This window comes from Diabrotica virgifera, chromosome 9, assembly GCF_917563875.1.
Source record: "Diabrotica virgifera virgifera chromosome 9, PGI_DIABVI_V3a".
NCBI classification, from domain to species: Eukaryota; Metazoa; Arthropoda; class Insecta; order Coleoptera; family Chrysomelidae; genus Diabrotica; species Diabrotica virgifera.
The window spans coordinates 107,705,146-107,732,034 of NC_065451.1; the positions used below are offsets into that span (position 1 = coordinate 107,705,146).

At 32.6% G+C, this 26,889-nt stretch overlaps 1 protein-coding gene across 1 annotated transcript in view; it reads right to left on the reverse strand.

Moving 5' to 3' along the window:
• Nucleotides 1–26,889, reverse strand: part of LOC126892733 (titin-like) — a 291,000-nt gene that overhangs the window by 118,620 nt on the left and 145,491 nt on the right. Inside the window, exon 2 of the mRNA XM_050662370.1 lies at nt 23,569–23,661. Coding sequence (XP_050518327.1) covers nt 23,569–23,661 — 93 coding nt within the window. The remainder of the gene's footprint in view (nt 1–23,568; nt 23,662–26,889) is intronic.

Genomic DNA, 26,889 nt, shown 5'->3' on the forward strand with positions numbered 1-26,889 from the left:
CTGCCAACGGTTGTAAACGGTTTTAGACTAGTGTTTTTTAAGCATACTTGACATGGCATGACTCAGAAAATTGTGGTGATATGAATATGTTTGTATAACAAGCTGCAATAATTTGACTGACTTAAAATTTTATTTTTATATACGAAATAACTACACAACAATCCTGCCTCCTTGTAAATAGCTTTATATTAACATTCTTGAGATATGTCCAAAATGGCATAACTTTCCACGAATTTTCTTACATATTTTTAACTATGTGTAGTAAAAAAGTTGTAACTAAACATCCTGCCATTTTGAATACTGTCTACTTAAATTATTTATTTTATAATACAATTTATTTTATGACTTAGATTTGAAAGGTGTGTAAAAATCCGAGACATTACTCAGGAAAATAATATTTAATACCGTACGATTGTTTTAACGATATAAAAATTAATTTTTATGTATTAACCCATCAACCGCCAAGCATAGAAATACTGCAATAATATGTAATATATTTGATTCACTAGAGTAAAATAAACTTAAACATTCGTAAAAAAAATATTTTACACTTTGATAATGACAGGTGTCACAACAACAAAATGGTTCGTTTTCGAACCTTTGGCGGAAATGAGATATAAAAATTGAAATACACAATTTTATATTTTTGTGAAAAGTCTCAAAACATTTAGAGTGTAAATGGACCTGGAAGTTTTGATAAAATAAAATAGTATTGTTAGAACATTGCCTACACCTTCTTCAGCTTCTTTATCAAAAACGAAGTCGAACGGCCCTCTATATTTTTTAGAAATTATTTTAGATATTTCCAGCTTACACTTTCCATTCCTGTATATTGCACTGTGCCAGTTGCATAAATTTGACAAATTGATATATTGTCTACAACACTACGCAACCTCCCTTATGTAGCCCCCTCCCCCACCCTAGATTTAAAAAAAACTGAATACCAGAATACCCGTCTTTCTAAAGGTACATATCCACTACGTTCGTAATATTGGACCACCGAGGCACTGCCGCACGGTCGTTGGCGCACTGGTGCACGGTCCGGGAGCGCCAACCATCCAATATGTTCACAAACCTCTTGCACTCCGCGCTCCCTGCAACTGCTCCAATCGATACTGTATGCGCTCCTCTATATATAAACCGACACCAATTGGAACGCCGAGGCGGAGCGCGCACTGTTGTACGGTCTGGGAGCGCCAACCATCCACTATGTTCACAAACTTCTTGCGCTCCGCGCTCCCTGCAACTGCTCCCATCTACATGCATGCGCTCCTCTACATATAAACCGCCATCTATTGGACCGTTGAGGCGGAGCGCCCACTGTTGCATGGTCCGAGAGCGCCAACCATCCACTATGTTCACGAACTTCTTGCGCTCCGCGCTCCCTGCAACTGCTCCAATCGATACGGTATGCGCTCCCTTACATATAAACTGCCACAGATTGGAGCGCCGAGGCAGAGTGCGCACAATTGCACAGTCCGGGAGCGCCAAACGTGTCCACTATGTGGAGCAGTTGCAGGAGCTCGGAACGCAAGCATAGTGGATACGTGTTTTTACACATAACAAAGAAATATCCCAACAAATTACTGCCTGTGCATCACCTTGAACTTATTCCTGATCAGACAGGATTATATGTCGACTTCCGCCAATGGTTCGTTATCGAACCATTATTTTCAAACACTAGATTTGATGACTCAGAAATTATTTTTTTTTGTATTGTTATAACAATTGGTGTACAAATAGGTTAAAAAAATAATGTTTTAATTTATTTGACCACAAAAGTGTTATGCCAATAAAATTACTACAGTAAAAATAAAGTTGTGTCGAAGGATTGAAAATGTCGGACATTTAGAAAATATTTTTGTGATGAAAGCACGAGTTTAGAAATTAAACAAAATTAAATTTAGTTACACTTATATCTTGTGGTTGCTTAAAAAATACAAAGATTTAAAAAAAATTAACGAATTGTCAAAAAAAAAAATTCTACAAAAAAATGGTGCGTTTTCGCACCTTTGGCGCTAAATGGGTTAAATATCTTTGCGATTAACCTGTCACGTTGTAAACGATTTTAGATTAGTGTTTTTTAACCCTTAACTACAGAGATCCGGTATTTTTTACCGGCGGGCATTCCCAAAATGTGGATTTCGTGGTAACCTCACCACTTACAAGTTCATGTGTCTCTGTACCTCTCGGGCAGTTTGTATAACAATGCTAGTCAAAGCGTGTAGTGTGTATTGTCAATATTTTCTTTTCTAGCACACATCAAAAATCTTAACCGGTAAGAATTACCGGATGTCAGTTTTAAGTAAGTATTTTTATATGAGTACTATATTTGTAAATCTGAAATGTTTATATTATTTTTTTGTGTTGTTAGGAAAAAAGTAAATAAATGGACTGTGGAAGTCATCGTGGACCTTCAATGAAGGTTAAATTTGAAGATAAAAATTTTGAGGCCACTTTGCAAAAATGGAATTACCATTTAAATCTGTGATAATTTTACCCCTTGCAGATTTTTTCTCGAGGAAGTAAAAATTATCGTGAATGCTATTTAATGTTTCCTTTGTCATTGTATGTTACGTTTATTTTTTAAAAAAAGTCTAAATTTTTGTCCATAGCATTTATGGCCGTTTGTTTCAATAGACCAAAAATGTCACCAAAATTGTCATTTAATATTTTCCTTTAAAAATCATGTATTATATTATTAAAATCACTTATTTTACCATTTTTCCCGTATCTAGAGCCTCCAGAAAAACACATAATACGTATTTTTTTTTTGTTTTTTATTATTAACTTTATATTTTGACTCTATTTTAAGATGACCGGTAAAAAATACCGGAGATCTGTAGTTACGTGGTAATATTGGGATGTCTCTAGTTAAGGATTAAGCATACTTGACATGCTATGACTCAGAAAATTGTGGTGATATGAATATGCTTGTATAACAACCAGCAATAATTTTACAGACTTAAAATTTTATTTTTATATACGAAATAACTACACAACCATCCTGCCTCTTTGTAAAGAGTTTTATACTAACGTTCTTGGGATATGTGCAAAATGGCATGACTTAGAAAATCGTTTCTTACACATTTTTTAACTATATATAGAAAAAAAGGTGTAACTAAACATCCTGCCATTTTAAATAATGTCCACTTAAATTATTCATTTTATAATAAAATTGATTTTATTAAAAATGAGATTTATTTTGAATTTTATGTGGGGGAACATTGTCAAAATCGCAATTTTAACCTAAAAATAAAAAAAATGAAATCACGTTTTTTGCGTTTACCTCGCTACAACTCTATTCCATTTTAATATTTTTGTTCTGAAATTTTTACAGTATATAAACGTAATATTTCTGAAGACAACAGTATCTGTTTCAAGTTTTTATTTTTATCCTTATAAAAGTTATGTTATGAATTTTTCAAAAGAAAAGATGCGGATTTGTGCATTGCAACGTTTAATCGCAAAAGTTGTTTGACGAAGTTTAAAATTTAGCTTCCTAATTACGTTTATGTTAAAATAAAGAGTACAAAGAAGTTTTCTGGTAAGTTTTAGATCAAAATGTTTTATAGAAAAAAAAAATAGTGCAACTTTTAATGTCGACATTACAAATCCCCAATATAACGCTTAGTTTTCGAGATACTGACCGTGGGTGGTAAATGGCTAATTTTGGTCTTAGATTATGTTTTTGACGGTGCTGAAAACGAAAATGATATTTATTTTAAATTTGTTTGGGGGAATATTGTCAAAATCGAAATTTTACCATAAAAATAAAAAAAAATTAATCACGTTTTTTGCGTTTAGCTCGCTACAACTCTGGTCCGTTTTAATATTTTTTTCTAAAGTTTGTACACTATATATCGCTTACTTTTTTGAAGACAACGGTTTCTGCTTTAAGCTTTTAGTCTTATTCTTGTAAAAGTTATGAATCTTTTAAAGTACAAGGTGCAGATTCGTGAATTGCAAAGTTTAATCGCAAAATTTGACTGACAAAATTTGAAATCTAGATTTTGAATTAAATTCAAAAATAAAACGTGAGTACAAAGAAGTTTTCTAGAAAGTTTTGGATCAAAATGTTTTATAGAAAACAAATGGTGCAACTTTTAACATTTACGTTATAAATCCCCAAAATAACGCTAATTTCTCGAGATACTGATCACTGTTAGTGAATGGCTAATTTTGGTCTTACTTTATGTTTTTGATGGTGCTGAAAACGAAAATCAAGTTTATTTTGAATTTTAGGTGGGAGAACATTGTCAAAATTGCAATTTTGCCTAAAAATAAAAAAAATTAAACCACGTTTTTCTTAAAATTAAAAGTTGCACCATATTTTTTCTATAACATATCTAGACCTAAAACTCCCCACAAAAATTCTTTGAACTCTATGGTTTAACACAAAGTTAATCAAATACATAGACAAATTTTTAATTTGTCACTTAATTTTTGCGATTTAACTTTGCAATTCACGAATCTGCACATTTGATTTTTAAAAATTCATAACTTTTATGAAAAAAAAAAAGACTAAAAGACTACAGTTGCTTTCATAGTCTTCACAAAGGTGAGAAATATATGCTGTAGAAATTTTAGAAAAAAGATTAAAATGGAAAAGAGTTGTGGCGAGTTAAACATAAAAATTCGTGACTACTTTTTTTTTCATTTTTAGGTTAAAATTGCGATTTTGACAGTGTTCCCTCACATAAAATTCAAAATAAACCTCTTTTTCATTGTCAGCACCATCGAAAACATAAAATAAGACCAACATTAGCCATTAACCGCCCATGGTCAGTAACTCGAAAAATAAGCGTTATTTTGGGGATGTACAACTTCTATATTAAAAGTTGGGCCATTTAATTTTCTATTAGACATTTGTAACTAAAACTTTCCAGATAACTTCTTTGTATTCTATGTTTTAACATAAACGTGATTAATGAGATAAATTTTAAATTTTGCTTCTCAACTTTTGCGATTCCTATTCCGAGGCATAATCCTGTTTCTATGAGCTATGGTTTTAACGTCTATCAGTAGGGTGCTAACCTGGCTGTAGACCCCCTCCTCCTTTATCCGGGCTTGGGACCGACAACAGTTCTGTGAGCTACTCGATCACACCAAACAAAACTGTAGGCGGAGTTGCAAAAAATGGAAGTAAAATACCTTGGAATTACATTGTCAAGTTACGGAGACCTAGACAAAGAAGTGAGAAATCAAGTACAAAAAGCAAATAGATTGGCAGGATGCCTTAATAACACTATATGGCGAAACCGACATATTAACACTGAGATGAAGTCAAGAATTTATAAAGCCAGTGTAAGACCAATAATGACATATGCATCAGAAACAAGACCCGATACAGCCACAACACAAAGACTACTGGAAACGGCAGAGATGAGAGTACTGAGAAGAATTACAGGAAATACACTGAGAGATCGAAAGAGGAACGAAGATATTAGAAGACAATGTAACGTACAGTGTATAAACGAATGGACACTAAATAGATAAAAAGAATGGAACAACCATATAACCAGAATGGGGGAGACACGTGTGGTCAAAATAGCACGAGATAAATCACCAATCGGCAGAAGAAGTATCGGCCGACCGCGCAAAAGATGGAGCGACAACCTTCCATAGAGGTATCAATCCGCCAATGAACAAGCAGAATTGCTTATAAAGAGGAAGAAGAAGAAGAACTTTTGCGATTAAACTTTACAATTCACGAGTTTGCACTTTGTAATTTAAAAAATTCGTAACTTTTACTAGAATAAGACTAAAATCAAAACAGATACGTCTTGAAAAAAGAGAGCAACATAATATAATGTACAAACCTTGGAAAAAATATTAAAATGGACCAGAGTAGTAGCGAGTTGAAAGCAAAAAACGTGATTTCACTTTTTTTTATTTTTATCGTAAAATTGAGATTTTGACAATATTCCCCCACCTAAAATTTAAAATAAATTTCATTTTCGTTTTCAGCACCGTCAAAAACATAATCTAAGACCAAAATTAGCCATTCACCACCATGGTCAGTATCTCGAAAAATAACCGTTATATTGGGGATTTCTAATGTCGACATTAAAAGTTGCATTTTTTTTCTATAAAACATTTTGATCTAAAACTTACCAGAAAACTTCTCAGTACTCTCTATTTTTACATAAACGTGATTAAGAAGCTAAAATTTTAAACTTCGTCACAAACTTTTGCGAATAAACATTGCAATGCACAAATCCGCACCTTTTCCTTTGAAAAATTCATATCCTTTATCAGAATAAGAATAAAAGCTTGAAAGAGGTACCGTTGGAAAATGGAATGGATGGTTAAAATGGAACAGAGTTGTAGCGAGGTAAACGCAAAAAACCATGATTTTATTTTTACGATTTTAACAATGTTCCCCACATGAAGTTCAAAATATATCTCATTTTCGTTTTCAGCACCTTCAAAAACATACAGTTTGTCTAAAATTGGCCATTCACCTCTCCGTGGTCAATATCTGGTCATTCTGGAGGTACCTACCGCTAGCCTATAATAGATGTATTGAAATCATAATTTATATATTAAAGTATAAGAGTAGAAAAAATTATTAATAGACGAAGCAACGAAGCACTAAAAAACCCAAAACCTAGGAATTTTGTTCAGTAAGATGAATCGTCATGCAACTTTTTGCAATCGATTCGAGAGAGTGTCAGGAAATTTTGTGAACTAAATTGATCTCTGGTAAAAATTGTGTGCATAAGAAAATGCATTTTCAAGTGCAACTCGAAGAGATGGAAAATTAAAAATTTAGAACTCAGAAAATATTGACGGAAATGAGTTCAATTTTTACACTTAAGGGTTTTGGAGGTCACTGAACACGAATTTCATGACGGTGATCGTTTCCCAGGTACCTGATGCCCAGGGTGGAATTCGACGCCTGAGACGATCGAATAATTCGCGGGACGATCGAATAAATCGCGCAATGAAGATTGGATCGAAAAACTGAAAAATATGTCAAAAATGAATAACCATTTTTAATTTCGTTGCAACACGAAACTACAGCCGCATCATTATTCCAGTTCAATCAGAGAGTGCAGCAAGCACCTCTACCGGTTTCGAAACTTAGAGAAATAACTTAGTTTTTTGAAAAATATGTGTTTAGTGCAGTCATTAAAGGTGGATATGAGCTATTACCCCGATTTCGTTCAACCTCCATTGATTTTCATGAAAATTGGTGAGTAGTTAGAGGATATCTAAAGGAACAAAGGTGACATGGTGCCAACTTACGGTTTTACCCTGGGGGTGGATGCCACGCCTTCTCGGGAGAGAAAATTATTTTAATAAAAATAGCCCCATAGTTAGATAGGGGGATAAATTTTAAGCAAATTTTGTTAGATAAAGTTATTAAAATAAATCAAAACTTTTTGAGTTATTAAAGATCAAAGATATTAATTTTTTATGAGCAAAATGCAGGTTTTTAACCGATTTTTCATAAATAACTCAAAAACTATACGTTTTTACAAAAAAGATATTATTACCAAAATTAAAGCTAATAAAAAGTGGAATAAACTTCTTACTAAAAACACCTTTTATTGTTAACTAAAAGTGAGTTATAGGTAATTGAATGTATATTTGTTTCGGCGAGTACCCCAATCTAGGTATTCAAGCTTAAATTACGGGAAAAAGGTGGAATTTTAGGACATAAACTTATTAAACGTTTGTGAAAATACTTAGAAATATCTATCAAATGAGAGCCCGAACAAGTTGATAGCATTAAAATTTATGCTCCAAAAATTTTTCAAACTATATTTTTTAAAAGTTTTTCAAAAAATGTTATTGTTTTTTAAATAACTCCTTCAATTATTACGATATCAGGTTCACCTAAAAACGATTTGAAAGGTAATTCTTAGTGAGGGCTATTAAAACTCGTTGAATTTAATCGTTTAAACTCATTACTTTTTTAAAAATCAAAGGTTAAACGGCCACGGTTGCATGGTTCTCGCAGCAAAATTTAAGTTTTAAATGTTTGTATCTCGGTTATTTCTCACCCTACAGAAATAGTAAAAAAGTTGAAATATTTGACATAGAAAAAACTAAAATTTGGTTATATATCATTTTTTACGTATATTGAGTATTTTTGGAGTTATTATCGAAAGAAAATTAAAATGACGATAATTTTAAAAATTCCGATTTTTTTAAATATCTTTTTTTTCAAAAATATGCATTTTAAACCGGTGAAAATTGTTATAATCATTATCTATGCCAATAAAAGGAAATTCTGGTAAGAATTACTATAAATTTTAATTTTTGTCGAAATGGCGTTGTTTTATTTTTCACATTTTCCTAAAAAATTCGAAAGTGTTCTCTTATTTTCATCATAACTTGCTTAATTTTGATGCTATTAACTTCTTATGCAGCGTATTGATAGGTAGTTCGAAGTACCTACTTTGAAAAATGTTTAGTAGGTGCATTTTATAAAATGCATCGTTTTCCTGTTATTTAAGCTGCATACTTAGATATAAGTACTTGTCGAAGAGAATATACATTCAATTACCCATAACTTACTTTGAATTAACATTAGTTTAGTTTTTTAAGTAAAGAATGTATTAAATTTGTTATTATCTTCAATTTTCCCAATAATAACTTTTTTGTAAAAGCTCATAATTTATGAGTTATACATATATGAGAATAAAAACAGCTTTAAAACATGCATTTTTTTACGAAAAAATAAAATCTTTGATCTTTAATAACTCAAAAAGTATTCATTTATGTTAATAACCTTATATAATAAATTTTGCTTCGAATGTGTACCTCTATCGATTTATGGTATTATTTTAAATAAAATAACTTTTACCCCCGAAAAGGGGTGGCATCCACCCCCTGGGTGAAAGCGGAAGTTAAAATCATGTCAACTTTGTTCCTTGAGGTATTCTCTAACTGCTCACCAATTTTCATGAAAATCGATAGAGGTTCAACGAAACCGGAGGTGAAAACCTTCAGTGACTGCACTAGTTCAATATTTTTCAAAAATCTATCCAATGACCCTAAACACCGGAATGACCCGTACCCGCCAGTACAGTCCATTTCATCGCCGTCCGTTTCATTGCCGTCCGTTTCATCGCCAGTTAGTCAATTGTTTTTGTATTATGGGAGTTGACACGACACGACGTTAAATTCAGTTCAAAACTTAAGACAATTAAAAAGATAAAAAATATTATTATATTAATTTGCTGTTCTATTTCTACTTCCCCTAAATTTGATACTAAATAATATTCAATTTGTAGTGTTAAATGGCCTTTGTAGAACTATTTATGTTCAAATTTATGTAGTTTTAGGTTAGGTTAGGTTATGTCATTTCCTAAAATTCCTAATTAATATTAAAAATAAATAATAAATATAACTGTAGAGAATTGGTTGGAAACTAGGAAATAAATCAGTTAGCCATTAATTAACCGGCGATGAATCGGCCGGCGATGAACTGGCGGCGATGAAACGTCCTAGACCCCTAAACACGACCACCCACTCCACCCCCTGGAGGTTGGGTGGGGGTAACTTTAAAATCTTAAATAGAAGCCCCATTTGTTATTGCATATTTGGATTGCTTAAAATCGAAACAAAAACATCGAAAAAAAAATCGATTTATCATGATACTATAGGTAAATTATAGAAACGGTCTAATATCTATAGAAATACACTTCCAAATAAAAAATCAAAAAATACATGTTCAATATTTTTCTAAAATCTATCGAATTACACTAAACACGACTCTCCTATCCACCCCCTGGAGGTGGGGTGTGGAGTAACTTTAAAATTTTAAATAAAATCCCCCATTTTTTATTGCAGATTTGGATTCCTTACGTAAAAATAAGCAACTTTTATTCGAGACATTTTTTCGAATTATGGATAGATGGCGCAATATGGGAAAACACCATTTATTAGCGCCATCTATCAACAATTCTAAAACATGTTTTGAATAAATGTTACTTATTTTTTCATGATGAATCCAAATCTGGAATAAAACATGGAGATTCATTTTTGATTTTAAAGTTACCCCCACCCCACCTACAGGGGGGGAGTGGAGGGTCGTGTTTGGTGTTATTCGATAGGATCTCGAAAAATATTAAACAAGTATTTTTTGCTTTTTTATTCGTAAGTGTATTTCTCGAGATCTTGACCGTTTCTATAACTTACCCATGGTATCACGATAAATCGTTTTTCCGATTATAGTGCCATCTATCCACAATTCGAAAAAATGTCTCGGATAAAAGCTGATTATTAGTAAGTAAGCAATCCAAATCTACAATAACAAATGGGGGTTTCAATTTAAGATTTTAAAGTTACCCCCACTCCACCTATAGGGGTAGGTAACTTTATATTATTTTAACTTTTGATGTTATTCGATAGGATCTTGAAAAATATTAAACACGTATTTTTTGCTTTTTTATTTGTAAGTGTATTTCTCGAGATCTTAGACCGTTTCTATAACTTACCTATGGTATCACGATAAATCGTTTTTTCCGATTATTGTGCCATCTATCCACAATTCGAAAAAATGTCTCGGATAAAAGCTGCTTATTTTTAAGTAAGCAATCCAAATCTACAACAACAAATGGGGGTTTCAATTTAAGATTTTAAAGTTACCCCCACCCCACCTCCAGGGGTGGGGTGGGAGGGTCGTGTTTAGTGTCATTCGACAGATTTTTGAAAAATATTGAACACGTATTTTTCAGTTTTTCGATCCAATCTTCATTTCGCAAATTATTCGATCGTCCTGCGAATTATTCGCAGAGACTAACAGTGGAACACAGAGTGGAACAGAGTTCCACCCTGGGCACAAGGTACCTCGGAGACCATCGCCGTAATGAAATTCGTGTTTAGTAACCTCCAAAACCCCTTAGTATAAAAATGGAACTCATTTCCTTCAATATTTCCTGAGTTCTAAATTTTTCATTTTCCATCTCTTCGAGATGCACTAAAGAAAAGAAATTGTACTGAGAGAGTGTATTCTATAACTTTTACCGCCCCTCAGATCCAGGGCGGATCTGTTTTGAGATGGACGTTGAGAGGTGACTCTAATTTTTTTGCAGAAATTGCTTGGAAATAACCCATATAATATTAATTGAGTTATCCTCCCACTTAAAAAGGTCCGGAACATTGTTTAAATAATCAAAATGTCAAAAAATTAAGGAAAAATTCGATTTTTTTTGTGCGTTTTTTGATTATAACTTTAAATAAAAGTATTTACTTCCGAGAAAAGTTGCACTAAAATAAAAGTTGCATAATTAAATTTCCTACAATATAAGATTTGCTAAAAATTTTTAGTTGTTACCCTTGTTGCAAAATAGCAATAATTGCGAAAAAAAAAACATAAAAAAACAAATATTCGCATTTTACGTTTTTAAACCATTTCTGCTACACTTAGAACTTCATATTTCACCCAGAAAAACACTGTGATACGATAAAATAATACTGTAAATTTAGTTAAAGATCGCTGTAATAGATTTTGCCATCTAGCTTTCGCAAAAAAATCATTTTTTCAAAATATTGAAGGACTGAAAATAAAGCCGATAGCAAGTTTAATATTTTTTTACAAATATAAGAATACTCTACTTTTCATTTGAAATTTGCAAAATTAAAATCGGTTAACTACCACGGCGTCAGGAATGTTTTTAAATAAACATTAATTTTTGGTGCTACGCGCAGGACAGCGGTGTTCGATTCACACAAGTTGATTTCTACCAAAATTTCTTCCAATATTTATCTAAGATATTATGTTGTTACTCTATATTTTGTTGTATCTTCATATTTTAATTCCACACAAATCAAACTAATTTGATTATTGTTTGTGAAAAATTGTTTAAACAATTGCATATGTTTCAAAATAATACACTTTTATTTTCTAAGTTAAAATATATGAACAAAGAAAGATTTTGCTAAAAAAGTGTTATTTCAAAGGACAGAGTATGTGTTTTTATTTTGCAATTAACAAATTTATTTATTTATTTCGAAATGTATTAAACATTAAAATTTATCAATCATTATCAAAGGTCATTGGAATGCCCAATCAGAGCGAACGTATCCGTTGCCCTGCGCGTAGCATCAAAAATTAATGTTTATTGGAAAAAAATTCCTGACGCCGTGATAGTTAACCGATTTTAATTTTGCAAATTGCAGATGAAAGGTACAGTATTCTTTTATATGCAAAAAAATCAACTTGCTGTCTTCCTTATTTTCAGTGCTGCAACATTTTGAAAAGATGAATTTATTTTGCGAAAGCTTGATTGAAAAATTTATTTTGCAAAATCTGTTAAACCGACCTTAATGAAATTTACAGTATTGTTTTATTATATCATAAAGTTTTTCTGAGTGAAATATGGAGGTCCTAAGTGTAGTATAAATGGTTGAGAGATTTTTCATGAATGGTTTTTTTTAGAAATTATTGCTATTTTGCAACAAGGGTGCAACCTATATTGTAGGAAATTTAGTTCCGCAACTTTTATTTCAGGCCAACTTTTCTCGAAAATGAATACTTTTAAAATTATAATAAAAAAACTAAGAAAAAAATCGAATTTTTCGTTAATTTTTTGACATTTTGATTATTTAAACAATGTTCCGGACCTGTTTGAGTGGGCGGATAACTCAAATATTATTATATGAGTTATTTTCAAGCAATTTCTGCAAAAAATATGAGTCACCTCTCAACATCCAAATGTACTAATATTTTTACAGATGCTCCCTGGTCTATTGTTTAGGTTATGTTTAATCAAAAAATCAAAAAATTCGGTTTGACGCAGGTGCCCATGCTGTCAGATTATTTCTATTTTGATTTTAAAGTTACCCCCACCCCACCTACAGGGGGGGAGTGGAGGGTCGTGTTTGGTGTTATTCGATAGGATCTCGAAAAATATTAAACAAGTATTTTTTGCTTTTTTATTCGTAAGTGTATTTCTCGAGATCTTGACCGTTTCTATAACTTACCCATGGTATCACGATAAATCGTTTTTCCGATTATAGTGCCATCTATCCACAATTCGAAAAAATGTCTCGGATAAAAGCTGATTATTAGTAAGTAAGCAATCCAAATCTACAACAACAAATGGGGGTTTCAATTTAAGATTTTAAAGTTACCCCCACCCCACCTCCAGGGGTGGGGTGGGAGGGTCGTGTTTAGTGTCATTCGACAGATTTTTGAAAAATATTGAACACGTATTTTTCAGTTTTTCGATCCAATCTTCATTTCGCAAATTATTCGATCGTCCTGCGAATTATTCGCAGAGACTAAGAGTGGAACAGAGTTCCACCCTGGGCACAAGGTACCTCGGAGACCATCGCCGTAATGAAATTCGTGTTTAGTAACCTCCAAAACCCCTTAGTATAAAAATGGAACTCATTTCCTTCAATATTTCCTGAGTTCTAAATTTTTCATTTTCCATCTCTTCGAGATGCACTAAAGAAAAGAAATTGTACTGAGAGAGTGTATTCTATAACTTTTACCGCCCCTCAGATCCAGGGCGGATCTATTTTGAGATGGACGTTGAGAGGTGACTCTAATTTTTTTGCAGAAATTGCTTGGAAATAACCCATATAATATTAATTGAGTTATCCTCCCACTTAAAAAGGTCCGGAACATTGTTTAAATAATCAAAATGTCAAAAAATTAAGGAAAAATTCGATTTTTTTTGTGCGTTTTTTTATTATAACTTTAAATAAAAGTATTTACTTCCGAGAAAAGTTGCACTAAAATAAAAGTTGCATAATTAAATTTCCTACAATGTAAGATTTGCTAAAAATTTTTAGTTGTTACCCTTGTTGCAAAATAGCAATAATTGCGAAAAAAAACATAAAAAAACAAATATTCGCATTTTACGTTTTTAAACCATTTCTGCTACACTTAGCACTTCATATTTCACCCAGAAAAACACTGTGATACGATAAAATAATACTGTAAATTTAGTTAAAGATCGTTGTAATAGATTTTGCCATCTAGCTTTCGCAAAAAAATCATTTCTTCAAAATATTGCAGGACTGAAAATAAAGCCGATAGCAAGTTTAATATTTTTTTACAAATATAAGAATACTGTACTTTTCATTTGAAATTTGCAAAATTAAAATCGGTTAACTACCACGGCGTCAGGAATGTTTTTAAATAAACATTAATTTTTGGTGCTACGCGCAGGACAGCGGTGTTCGATTCACACAAGTTGATTTCCACCAAAATTTCTTCCAATCTTTATCTAAGATATTATGTTCTTACTCTATATTTTGTTGTATCTTCATATTTTAATTCCACACAAATCAAACTAATTTGATTATTGTTTGTGAAAAATTGTTTAAACAATTGCATATGTTTCAAAATAATACACTTTTATTTTCTAAGTTAAAATATATGAACAAAGAAAGATTTTGCTAAAAAAGTGTTATTTCAAAGGACAGAGTATGTGTTTTTATTTTGCAATTAACAAATTTATTTATTTATTTCGAAATGTATTAAAAATTAAAATTTATCAATCATTATCAAAGGTCATTGGAATGCCCAATCAGAGCGAAGGTATCCGTTGCCCTGCGCGTAGCATCAAAAATTAATGTTTATTGGAAAAAAATTCCTGACGCCGTGATAGTTAACCGATTTTAATTTTGCAAATTGCAGATGAAAGGTACAGTATTCTTTTATATGCAAAAAAATCAACTTGCTGTCTTCCTTATTTTCAGTGCTGCAACATTTTGAAAAAATGAATTTATTTTGCGAAAGCTTGATTGAAAAATTTATTTTGCAAAATCTGTTAAACCGATCTTAATGAAATTTACAGTATTGTTTTATTATATCATAAAGTTTTTCTGAGTGAAATATGGAGGTCCTAAGTGTAGCATAAATGGTTGAGAGATTTTTCATGAATGGTTTTTTTTAGAAATTATTGCTATTTTGCAACAAGGGTGACAATTTTTAAAATTTTCAGTTAATCCTATATTGTAGGAAATTTAGTTCCGCAACTTTTATTTCAGGCCAACTTTTCTCGAAAATGAATACTTTTAAAATTATAATAAAAAAACTAAGAAAAAAATCTAATTTTTTGACATTTTGATTATTTAGACAATGTTCCGGACCTGTTTGAGTGGGCGGATAACTCAAATATTATTATATGAGTTATTTTCAAGCAATTTCTGCAAAAAAATATGAGTCACCTCTCAACATCCAAATGTACTAATATTTTTACAGATGCTCCCTGGTCTATTGTTTAGGTTATGTTTAATCAAAAAATCAAAAAATTCGGTTTGACGCAGTTGCCCATGCTGTCAGATTATTTCTATATGTTTTGCCGTTCTGTGTTTGGGAGTGTTCATAAATTGTTTTTGTGTATTTTGTGCTGTGTAGGTATTGTATATTATTGAGAAATGTGTTTCACATTATCTGCTATTGTTGGTATATTCTTGTTGTTCACTTCCTCTTTATGTTTTATCAACCAAAGTAGGCTGCACGCTGCTGATGGGTTTCCTAAATATTTTCTTCATTTAGTAGGATGAGGGTTGCTGATCTGATTATCTTCTTTTTCATGTCTTTTATTTATGAATATTGATATATCTTTCCACTGTACTCTGCTATTTTTCCCAGGAATGTTTGTATATCTGTGCTTTGTCGAAGTAACTGTTTTTAATGTATGTTTCATGCTCGATTATCTTGACGCTTAGTGGTCTTGCTCCAAGTGATAGGAAACAAGTACACACACAGGAAAGGTTAAAGAACTACATCTACAAAATATCCTGTGAATACAACAATTTCTATGTGAGAGAAACTACAAGACCACATAGCGGCAGGACAAAATAGCAAGAAATATACGCTCACCCGCTCAAAATTTCGCCACCCAAAATTTTTGAATAATTTTGACAATCTATAACTTTATTATTTGTACTCCGACTTTCAAGATTCTTGCATCAGTTTGTAGGTAAATGTATTGACGTCGTTTATTATTATTCCGAAGACAAAAAAATTTTGCTTGCATGGCATTATACGGGGGTGAATGGAAGCTTTGTATTTTCTCCTAATTTTAAAAAATTATGTGAAAAAATTGGGGGCTGATTTTTGTTTCACTCTATTTTTGTATTATACTGGAGGTATCACTAAGGTTTTGTTTTTTGAATTATCCGAATATCTCTTTTCTTGTAAGAGCTGTAAATAAAAACACTGCTTTGAAGGTTTATTTAATTAAAAATATCAAACGCACTAAAATAACAAAGCAAAACAAAATTAACAACAAAACAAAACAATTCAATAGCGGCCATGTCCACCTCTTGCAGCAACGATTGCTAACAATCTGTTTACTATCGAATAAAGATGTGTTATCCTTGCCTGGGGAATAGCCAGATATTCCTCTACCAAGACCATAACTGTAGCAAATTCTCTGGAGGCCTAGGTTGACAACGACCAGCTTTTTAATTCGTCCATTAACTGCTCAATAGGATTGAGATCTGGACTGCATGCGGGCCATTATAATCTTATCAATCCAACCTCTATTTTATGAGTCAATCAGTGTTTTTATTTACAAAAAATGGTGCAGCTCTTACAATAAAAGAGATATTCGGATAATTCAAAAAACAAAATTTTAGTTATGTTTCCAGGATAATGTGACAGGACTATGAAACAAAATCAACTATTCCATTTTTCCACAGAGTTTTTTGAAGTTAGGAGAAAATAAAACTCTTCCATTCACCCCTGTATAATGCCATGCAAGCAAAATCTTTTTGTTACCGGAATAATACCAAACGATATCAATGCATGTACCTACAAACTGGTGCAAGAATCTTAAAAATCGGTGCACAAATAATAAAGTTATAAATTCTCAAATTTATTCAATAATTTTGGGTGGCGGAATTTTGTGCCGGTGAGTGTATATCAAAAACAGGGACTTCGACAAATCAGAGATATGTAAACATGTCTGGGACAATGAACACAGACTACAATGAAAAAATACATCAATAGTCATAAAGGAAACGTACTTGAAAAAGAGAAAATCAAAGATGCATCCCTCATTCTGCTAAATGCAAAAAACAAAAATGTGTATCAAACCCATCAGCAGAATGGAGCACGCTTTGGTTGACAATACTGAAAGAAGAAGTGAACAACAAGAATTTACCAAAAATAGCAGAGTAGAGAATGTAAAACATTCGTCTCAATTAAGCACAATACGTATGAAACACGCAATACACAAACACAGTTGACAATTATAATTTATACATTAACACAATTTATGAATATTCCCAAACACATAATCGCAAGACAGAAATAATGCAGAAACACAGAATAATCAGAATTTGATGTACCTACTAAATAACATAAAACGTACAACCTCATTTTTTTTAACTCCTTTATTCTGCAATCTATCAGTAATGACAATAAGCGTCTTTGTTGATAAATGATTATGACATGTACAGGATGCTCCATTAAGCACCCTGTTTTATAATGTAGCTATTGCTAACTTTGTGGCATTACCTCTAATATTTACAATATGTTATTATTTACAAAGATATGTACATTACTAATTACTTAAACCTATTAATTAAGTCTCTTGGTTTGAATTTTTTTAATCTTCTTTCTTCATGTTTATGTAAGTCTTCAAACAACCGCTTGGCTAACTCGTTAGGATGTTCAGACACTCTTTCGCGATATGTTGCACTATATTCACTTACAACCTCATAATTATTATCTTTTCAGCCAAAGCATGGCTTTTACCTACAACACCATGGGCAAGTATGTACGTCAACAATTTTTTTTAAATTTTTTGATAAATCATAACCTCAACAACAGGTTGGCGGTTATATACCCTTTGAAAACAATTTCTTTTCTTTAAGATAATATTTTTTGAAGACGATTTTCGGATTGAAGATTGTAACGTCAAATCTCTTTTTAGGTAAAATGTAATTATTATCATTAAAATCAGCTGTGGGGCTGTGGCCAATCCCGTATTAAACATAATATTTAAATTAGTTTCGCAGTAAGAAGAGCAGAAAATAAGCTATTTAGAATAACTATGAATAAAATTATGATATCATTAAAATGTGCTACGTACATCCTTTGTTTTAACTTTTTACATACACTGTGCGGCATATGTTAAGGATATATAAAATGCAAGGTCATTTTCATAGTTGATTTTTTCGTGAACGGATTCACGGATTTCGCTAAGTTTTTTTTATTATTTTAGATATTTCTTTAGTGTTTACACAGCTGTGCAAAGATTTACTCAAACTTCTTTTGTATACTTATACCGGGTGGAAGAAAAGTAATGTTTTTCTTATGTTAAGTTTGCAACACCCTGTAGGAAGAACGAGGTGCAAATCTGAGTATAAATCGGAATCTTATCGTAGTCTTATGTTTTTGAACATTTTTTTTTGAATATCCCTGATATCTTTAGAAACAAAAAAAATAAGTGGTTTTACTCTTTAACATATGTTTTAACTGAAACAAAACTAAATTAACATAAAAAATAACAGTTAACAAGACTTTAAAAACAGAAAAGCACATAACGTAAACCTTTCTTATCGACACCTATAAGAGTTATTTGTCGACCAGGTAAGCGGTATGCACAGCGCAAAATAAGAGAAGCGAGATTGTTTAATGGAGGCCCTGTGATGTTTTGGGGTGGAATTTCCCTGAAAGTAATACGGATTTGGTGTCTACGTGGAGGCTATTTAAATAGTTAGAGGTACATTATACATATTCTTTTTCTTTGAACACTCTTTTCCTTTCGTACTCTATATAGGAAATAATTTCATCTTGGTGGTATGATAAGAAAAGGCCCCTCACGTATCTCAGTCGTCAGTTAAAACACATATTAAAGAGTAAAACCGTCTAGTTTCTTGGTTATTAAAGATATCAGAGAAATTAAAAAAACAAAAGGTTAAAAAAATACGAGACTACAACATAGTGTCGATGCATAACCACCTTTTTACAGTTTTCTCCCTACAGGGTCTCTCAAACGTTTGTTTCGGTTAAAACTTATGTTAAACTACAAAACCGTCTATTTTCTTTGTATCTAAAGATATGAGGAATATTCAAAAAACAGAATATTCACAAAACATAAGACTACAATAATATTTCGATCTATACTCAGATTTATACCTCGTTATCCCTACAGGTATAAATCCGAATTGTATTTTGAAAAGAGTAACATGACGAGACCAACACCGAATAAAAGCAACGGCACAAATGAAGAGATGATAAAAATGATGCGGGAAGTTATGTGGAAAAATGATGAAATGATGGAAGAAATAAGAACCATACGGAAATACCAAAAGGAAACGATGGAATATATTAAGGAGCTAAAAGAAAAAAACAAAAAATTGAAAGAAGGTTTAAAACTGGCAACCAAAAGAATAGAACAATTGGAAAAAGATAGACGGAGAAATAATATAGTATTAAAGGGCCTAACACTCGATACTAACGTCAGAAAACCAGTAGAGGAGTCAGTAGAACACTTCATAGGAAGAAATCTGAAATTACAGTTCAAACTGAGAGGAGCGGTGAAGATCGGAGACCAAATCTTTGTAACAGAAATGTAAAACCTAACGAATAAGCTAAGTGTACTAAAAAACAAAGGAAAACTGAAGAATCTACAGGAACAAAAGGTATATGTAGAATCAGATTTAACAAGAAAGGGAAGGGAAATACAAGCAAAAATTAGGAAAATGGCAAAAGAAGGAAAAGGCAAAGGTAATACTACGAAGATAAGATATATGAAACTGGAGATTAATGGGAAGGAGTGGAAATGGGACCATAATAATGAGAAAATTATACAAATTCACAGAAATATCGGGGAAAGGACTCCAAAAAAATAATAGAAAATAATGAGACCGGACACAAAACAATGACGACCAAGGCAATGCATGGGAAAAGCGATAGGGAAAAAGATGATGCACAGGTAAACAAGGATGAAAATAAGAATAACCGGAAAGCTAGATTGCAGAAAAAAGGAGAAATAAAAATGGGAACATGGAATGTGAGAAGCATCAATGGAAAAGAGGAAGAACTGGTAGAATAAATGATAAAACAAAAAATAGAAATACTAGGAATAACGGAAACGAAGATGAAAGGAGAAGGTCTTAAGAAAATACACAAAGGATATTGGTTACTTTGGGTAGGAGCGGATACAAAGAGAGAGCAAAAGAAGGAGTCGGGATAACAATTGCACCGAATAGACTACAACACGTTATAGAAGAAACATATTATGTTAACCAGAGAATATTATCGGTGAAAATAAAACTGATGGACGAAGAAATATGGACAATAATAAAAGCCTACGGAGTAAATGAAGACGCAAGAAAGGAAGAGAAAGATAAATTTTTCGAGGAGCTCCAAATGCAAATTGATAACGGGGAAGAAAACATAATTGTAATGGGAGATCTAAACGGTAGAGTTGGAAAAAACAACAGCGGAATAGAGGAGTGCATGGGAAAAGAAGGAGAAGAAATACTAAACAGAAATGGTTAAAGAATAATAGAAATATGTATGGAAAACAAACTAGTTATAACAAATACAAAATTTAAACATAAAGAAGTACACAAATACACGAGAGTACAAGACAACAGAAACGAAAAATCAATCATAGATTACTTTTTGTTAAGCGGCAACAAATGGAAAAGAGTAGAGGATACGGAAGTGAAAAGAGGCTCAAAGATTGGCAGTGACCACCATCTAGTAATAATGAGACTGAGAACAACAGAAGAAAATGAAGAAAAGAGAAGAAAGGTAGTAAAGGAAAAAATAAAAAGTTACAAATTAAAAGAGGAAATATATGAGAAAAAATTCCAAGAAAATTTAGATAATACTCTGAAAGGTAGGGCAAAAAATACAACTATAGAAGAAAAATGGGAATATCTAAAAACCAGCATAATCAAAGCAGCTGAGGAAACTTGCGGGAAAGCAAAAATAGCAAATACTAACATGAGGAGTACGGAATGGTGGGCGGAAGAAATACGAGAGAAAATAAAAAACAAAAAAACAAATGGAAGAGATACCTAAGCAAAAAACACCCGGAAGATTACGAGGCAAATAAAGAAAAAAGGAAAGAGGTTAAAATAGCGGTGAAAGCAGGAAAGGAAAGGTCATGGGAGAGATTTGGACAAAAAATGACAAAACATTATAGGGAAAACCAAAAACTTTTTACGGCGGACTAAAACAACTCAGACAAAAGAAAAAACACACGATGCCGAATATAAAAGACAAGAATGGAAACGTACTAACAGAAAAAAAAAACAAATAATGGAGAGATGGACAGAACATTTCAAAGAGCTAACTCATGCAGACACGGACAACATAGGGGAGACACAAGAGAGGAATGAAGAACAGTGGAATCCATAACAAGAGAAGAATTAGAGAAAGCAATAGAAAGAGTAAAATTGGGCAAAGCACCAGGCAAGGATCATATCATCCCGGAAATGATAAAATTCATGGGGACAGAGGGAATGGATAGCATGAAAGAACTAATGAATGATATCATAAATAGAGCAGAATTACCAAAGGACTGGAAGAAAGACATTATATTACCAATACACAAAAAGAGAGACAAGAGAAACTATAATAATTATTATATTATATCTCGGTAATTATAATTACCGAGATATCACCATATCAAGTGTCCCTGGGAAGGTATTCGCAAGAATAATAGAGACAAGAATAAAAACCCAAGTAGAAACAACTGTGGAAGACACACAGTGTGGATTTAGGAAGGACAGAAGCACGCAAGACCTAATATTCACATTAAGACAAGTAAGTGAGAAGGTAATCAAGAAGAATAGTGAGATACATATGTGCTTCATTCACCTGGAAAAGGCGTTTGACAGAATCCGAAGAAAGGACGTATGGAAGACCTTAAAAAAAGGGGAGTCGACAGACACATAATAGAAGTAATAAAGGATATGTACAAAAATAATACAAATACAGTAAGAACCAATAACGAGAAATCCAAAGAATTTACTACAAATCAAGGCGTCAAGGAGTCCACTTCTATTCTCAGTGGTACTGGATGAAGCGATAAAGAAAGCCAAAAGAAGAATGAGAAAATTAACATTAGGATATTGGAAAATGAAACGGACTCAACTATCGGAGCTACTATTTGCAGACGACATGGTATTGATAGCAGAAAACAGAGAAGACTTACAGAACAATTTTGATATCGTAGAAGAAGAACTATCAAACATAAATATGAAAATTAATACAGAGAAAACAAAAACAGTGATAATTTCAAATACGAGGAAGATACACGCAATATAATTAGACGGGAAACGACTAGATCAAGTGGAATATTTTAAATACCTAGGAGTAATAATCGAATCAAATGGTAAACAAGACATGGAAATAAACGAGAGAATGGGACGAACAGGAAGCTTATGTAACGCTATGAAAACAACATTTTTGGGGAAAAAGAGATACCGGAGAAAGTAAAAACATGACATGGACATGGACCTTGACGGGGAGACAAAAATCCAGAGTCAATGCTATGGAAATGAGATTCCTGGGGAAAATAGCAAACAGAAAGAGGACAGACAAAATACGAAACGAAACAATGAGACAAAACCTAAAACTAGAACGAATCAATGAAAAAATAGTGGAGAGGCAATTTAGATGGCTCGGGCACGTGTGTAGAATGTCGAACGAGAGGCTACAAAACGAGTGTTTGAAACGAGAGTGCAGGGGAAAAACAAAAGAGGAAGACCAAGAGTTATTTGGGTAGATGAAATCAGGGAAGAAGTCGAGAAGAAGGGATTGACATTGGAAAGTGCAAGAAACCTAACTCAAGATCGGAAAGCATGGAGACTACAATGTCAAAGTCAAATCCACCAGCCTTATACCTAAAGGTAAAAAGGCCTAGGACTAAATAAGTAAGTAAGTATCCCTACATGATGTTTTAAACTTAACATAAGGAAAACATTTTTTTTTTCTACCCGGCATAAGTACAAAAAAGAAGTTTGAGTAAATATTTACACAACTGTGTAAATACTAAAGAAATGTCTAAAATAATAAAAAAAAATGAGCGAAATCCGTTAATTCGTTCAAGAAAAAATTAACTATGAAAATGAGCATACATTTTCTATATCCTTAACTTACGCCCGGTTTCATAATCAACTTAAAGTGAACATTAACTAAAGTTCACTTTAACGTTGACATTTACCCATATGAATTGCATTGACAAGGGTACCAACTTAAAACTTAAAGTCCACTTTAACTGATTATGAAACCGGGCGTTATGCCTCGCAGTGTACATACAATTCTTTTGTGAACAGTACTCACTGTTTTACTGGCTTCTGGAACAAATTAAAAGAAGGACTACTCTTCACAGTCGGCTACACCGACATGGAGTAGAGAAGAGTCAGCAAAGGTCCAGCCGAAGTAACGTTTGTCAAAAATACGTGCCGGGTGTCCGCGCTCGAATGAGTGGGTTTTCGTGAGTAGGCAGTGAGTTTTCACGATACCTTCAAAAAAGATATTCTGGACTGAACAGTGGATCAGGTTTGTGTGTTTGTTTTATAAATGTTTTCATAATTTTTTGAGCAGTAAAGTGCCTGTATAATTTTTGCATATTATAAGTAGGTACATATTAAGATTTTTAAACTTACCGGATCTCCATCAGTCTTTTGTGGCTCTACATATCCCGGAGGTTTGACAGTGTGAGAATACGCAAAGAGCAGTATAAACAGTAACAGTGATGTCTGAAAAGAGAGAAAATATAAATATACAACATATTTTTGACGTACTATAAGAGGTAAAGATATATCATGAATCTATGTCAAATGATAAAAATTCTTAAGAAAAACATATCTTATAATAAGGAAGAGATAAACAAAAACTTAATCAAAATAAGAATAAGGCGAGTATTTTCAGTCAGGGTTACTACTTTTGAAGTAGATTGTCTATCCTGTTTGACAGATTTAGGCCGTTTATCCCATAAAGTCCTCACTTTCTCTAACGGGAAAATTCACTCATCCCAATTCCAGGATTTAGCTTTGGTGGGACTCTTTCCAAGTAATCGAGCCTAGGTTACTTGATATGCAGTATTATGTATCTCCCAAAAATTTCAGTGGGTACACATCTGGCCGTCGAGAATAGTACAGATTTCTGCATCGTCTTATAGAGATGTTCATTCAAACCCAATTTTTTTTATGTTTTCTAGGAGGTTCTTTGGAATGACTCCAGTAGTAGAGAGAATAATAGGTATTGTCTGGGTGTTTTCTATTCTCCATTGTCTTTGTATATCAATTTTCAGATCTCTGTATTTAGCATGCAGGTTATTGTTGTTAGGTATCCATATCAATGAGTGTGTAACGTAACAAACGTCACATCTTTGATATTTTATTTTTAAATAATTATTTTACTTTATTTTCTTTAATATTTTATTAATAATTATCTTCTATTCGTTTTAACTTGCTTTTTCGTTAAAAACTTGTTTGGCGCCCTGTTTTATTATCCTCTATTTCCTATCTCTCTTTTCATCTAAAACCAAAATCATCATACAGAACGTACTTCATATAGTCTTACTCTCTAGAGATATTTGCCTTAATACGGAACATGCCTGCCACTTCCTACTTCCCACTGTCATGGCAGTTCAGTGACACTTCATCCCTACTCCCTGACACAAAACTGAAAATGGAAGGGAAGAATTATTAATTAAATAGGTAAGCATGTAATTCGAATATTAGATTTATTTTCCATCAACACTTAATATTCTCTTGGGGTGAGTTTTTCATACAGTTTTTCTAATATTTTTTATATCTAACCTAACCTCCCATCTGAAAGCATGTCCTGATATTTTAGTGTTAAATATATCTTTTTAATTTTCATATATGCACGTGTAAATCAAATTTTAACTAGTAGTATCAATCTTAATTCCATTTATTTTATTACTTTGCCAATAACTACTTTTTACGATTATTTGGCAAAGGCTCGTTTTTTGGTTTTATTTCTTGATAATTGATATGTGTCATTATTTCCTAGATTTTGGGAATATAATCAACTTTTCTCCCCCCGGGAGCCTCCAGCATCAAGCCATCCACACTGGTGATGGAACTAAGGCCAACAAGAATGAAGACCATTGACCATGTCATCTAGACTACAGCAACCAACATCTTCAGCTGAAGGTTCTGAGGCCGAACATCTGCCCAGGTCTATAAGAAGTCTACAGCAGTACCATTCGACATCAAGAAGTTACCATCGAACCAGATACCAAAGCCATAAGTATAATCTATAAATAGTTAGTTTTTGGCAAGAATTTGAATATATTTTTTAATGCATTTACTACGTCATATTTTTATTATATCTCTATCGAACAATAAACATAATTAGTTAAAAATACTGTTTTGTTTTCTTCCATTCTGAATTTTTATAGTTTATTTCTAAGATTAGGACAAGACCAACACACACCTTGAGAGACTGAGCTAAGCTAAGGGTATAGCGATGGCTATCTTGGATGATTGAGGTAATATTTTCGAATATTATTTCAATTAGCTGGGGTAGTCTATCGCTTTTTTCGTTTCAAGTGGTTTGTCTCGTTAATTTATTAACTAAAACGAGATCTAGTGTGTTATGGGCCACTGTTTGGTCTGTGTAAGCAGAATGCGGTCCCAGTATTTATAGCTTGTAGTTGTCATTCTCAAACATATTCTCAGGAATGTATTGATAAAATGGGAGATCGGCCGTTTGAAGAGTTCCAAATTAATAGTTATCTCTTAGTGAAGGATCTTTCCTAGTGAGTCTTGCCGTCCCATATATTTAGTTACAGCAAATTCCTGGGCTCAATGGTTTCTTGAGATTGACATCCGTATCGGCATTTGTCGTTTTGGACCTGAGGGTCATTGACGATATATTTCAGGTAATTTTTGGTTGGTATAACCTGATCCTGAATGGCGAATAATGAACCTTCGGTTCCAGGGAACATCTTTCCTGATGTCAACCAAGAGTTCGACGTTGTATTGTCAACATAATCTTGGCTGAGCTCATTAGTGTGTCGCCTGTGCATAGGTTTACCCATCCAGGGGTGCAGTTTTTCATCTTTTGTAAGGTGATTTATGCGAATTTCTGGTTCCCTCAGTTTTATTGGTGTTGTGTCTTATCAATTATTATTATTATAACATTTACGATTCATTTAATAAATGGGCTTGTAAAATAAATATTATACACTATTATAAAGCTGTTTTAGTATTCAGTGTATTCCTAACTTTTCATGAAACCCATTCACGTTGTTTCAAAATCTTTTTCGTTAAAAATTCAATGACGAAAGTGTGGTAAAATTCTTCACTAATACTAATAATTTGACGTTTTGTAGTAGTGGAATAGGTTAGTTAACTTTTACAATGTCACACATTGTGATGGAAGTCCTTATTTTACTGAAATCTACTAAAATATCATCCTCGACCTGATTTTTGTTAAATGACAATATGTGGTATGTCGTGCTACGTAACTTGAAACATGTAATACGTATTTCGAGCATTATCCCCGTAGACCATGTTTGAGTATTTTTAGATCAAATAAGTTCATCACTATCACTATTTTTTCATATACAGTTGAACCCGCTTATTAGAATACCGGTTATAATAATATTCCGGTTTAAGGAATAAAAATTTGAGGTCCCGAAACCTTTTCACTAGCTACCAATGATCGGTTATTAGAATATCCCGGTTACATGAATATTTTTACTCAGCACGAAGGCTATTGCAATAAGCTGGTTCGACTGTACTTTTTTTGCTCTCTTTCCTAATACACACTAAGGTGCAAAAAATTCGATCAACGTCTATTTTATACAGAAGACCACATAGATCCTGAGCATGCGAATCCTAAATTCTATGACTTCAAAAACATTCCAAAACATTGTTCAATGACTTCCAAAACATTCCAAATACCAAAATTGTGGGGGAAATCAAAAGTCTACCTAGTATCTATAAACC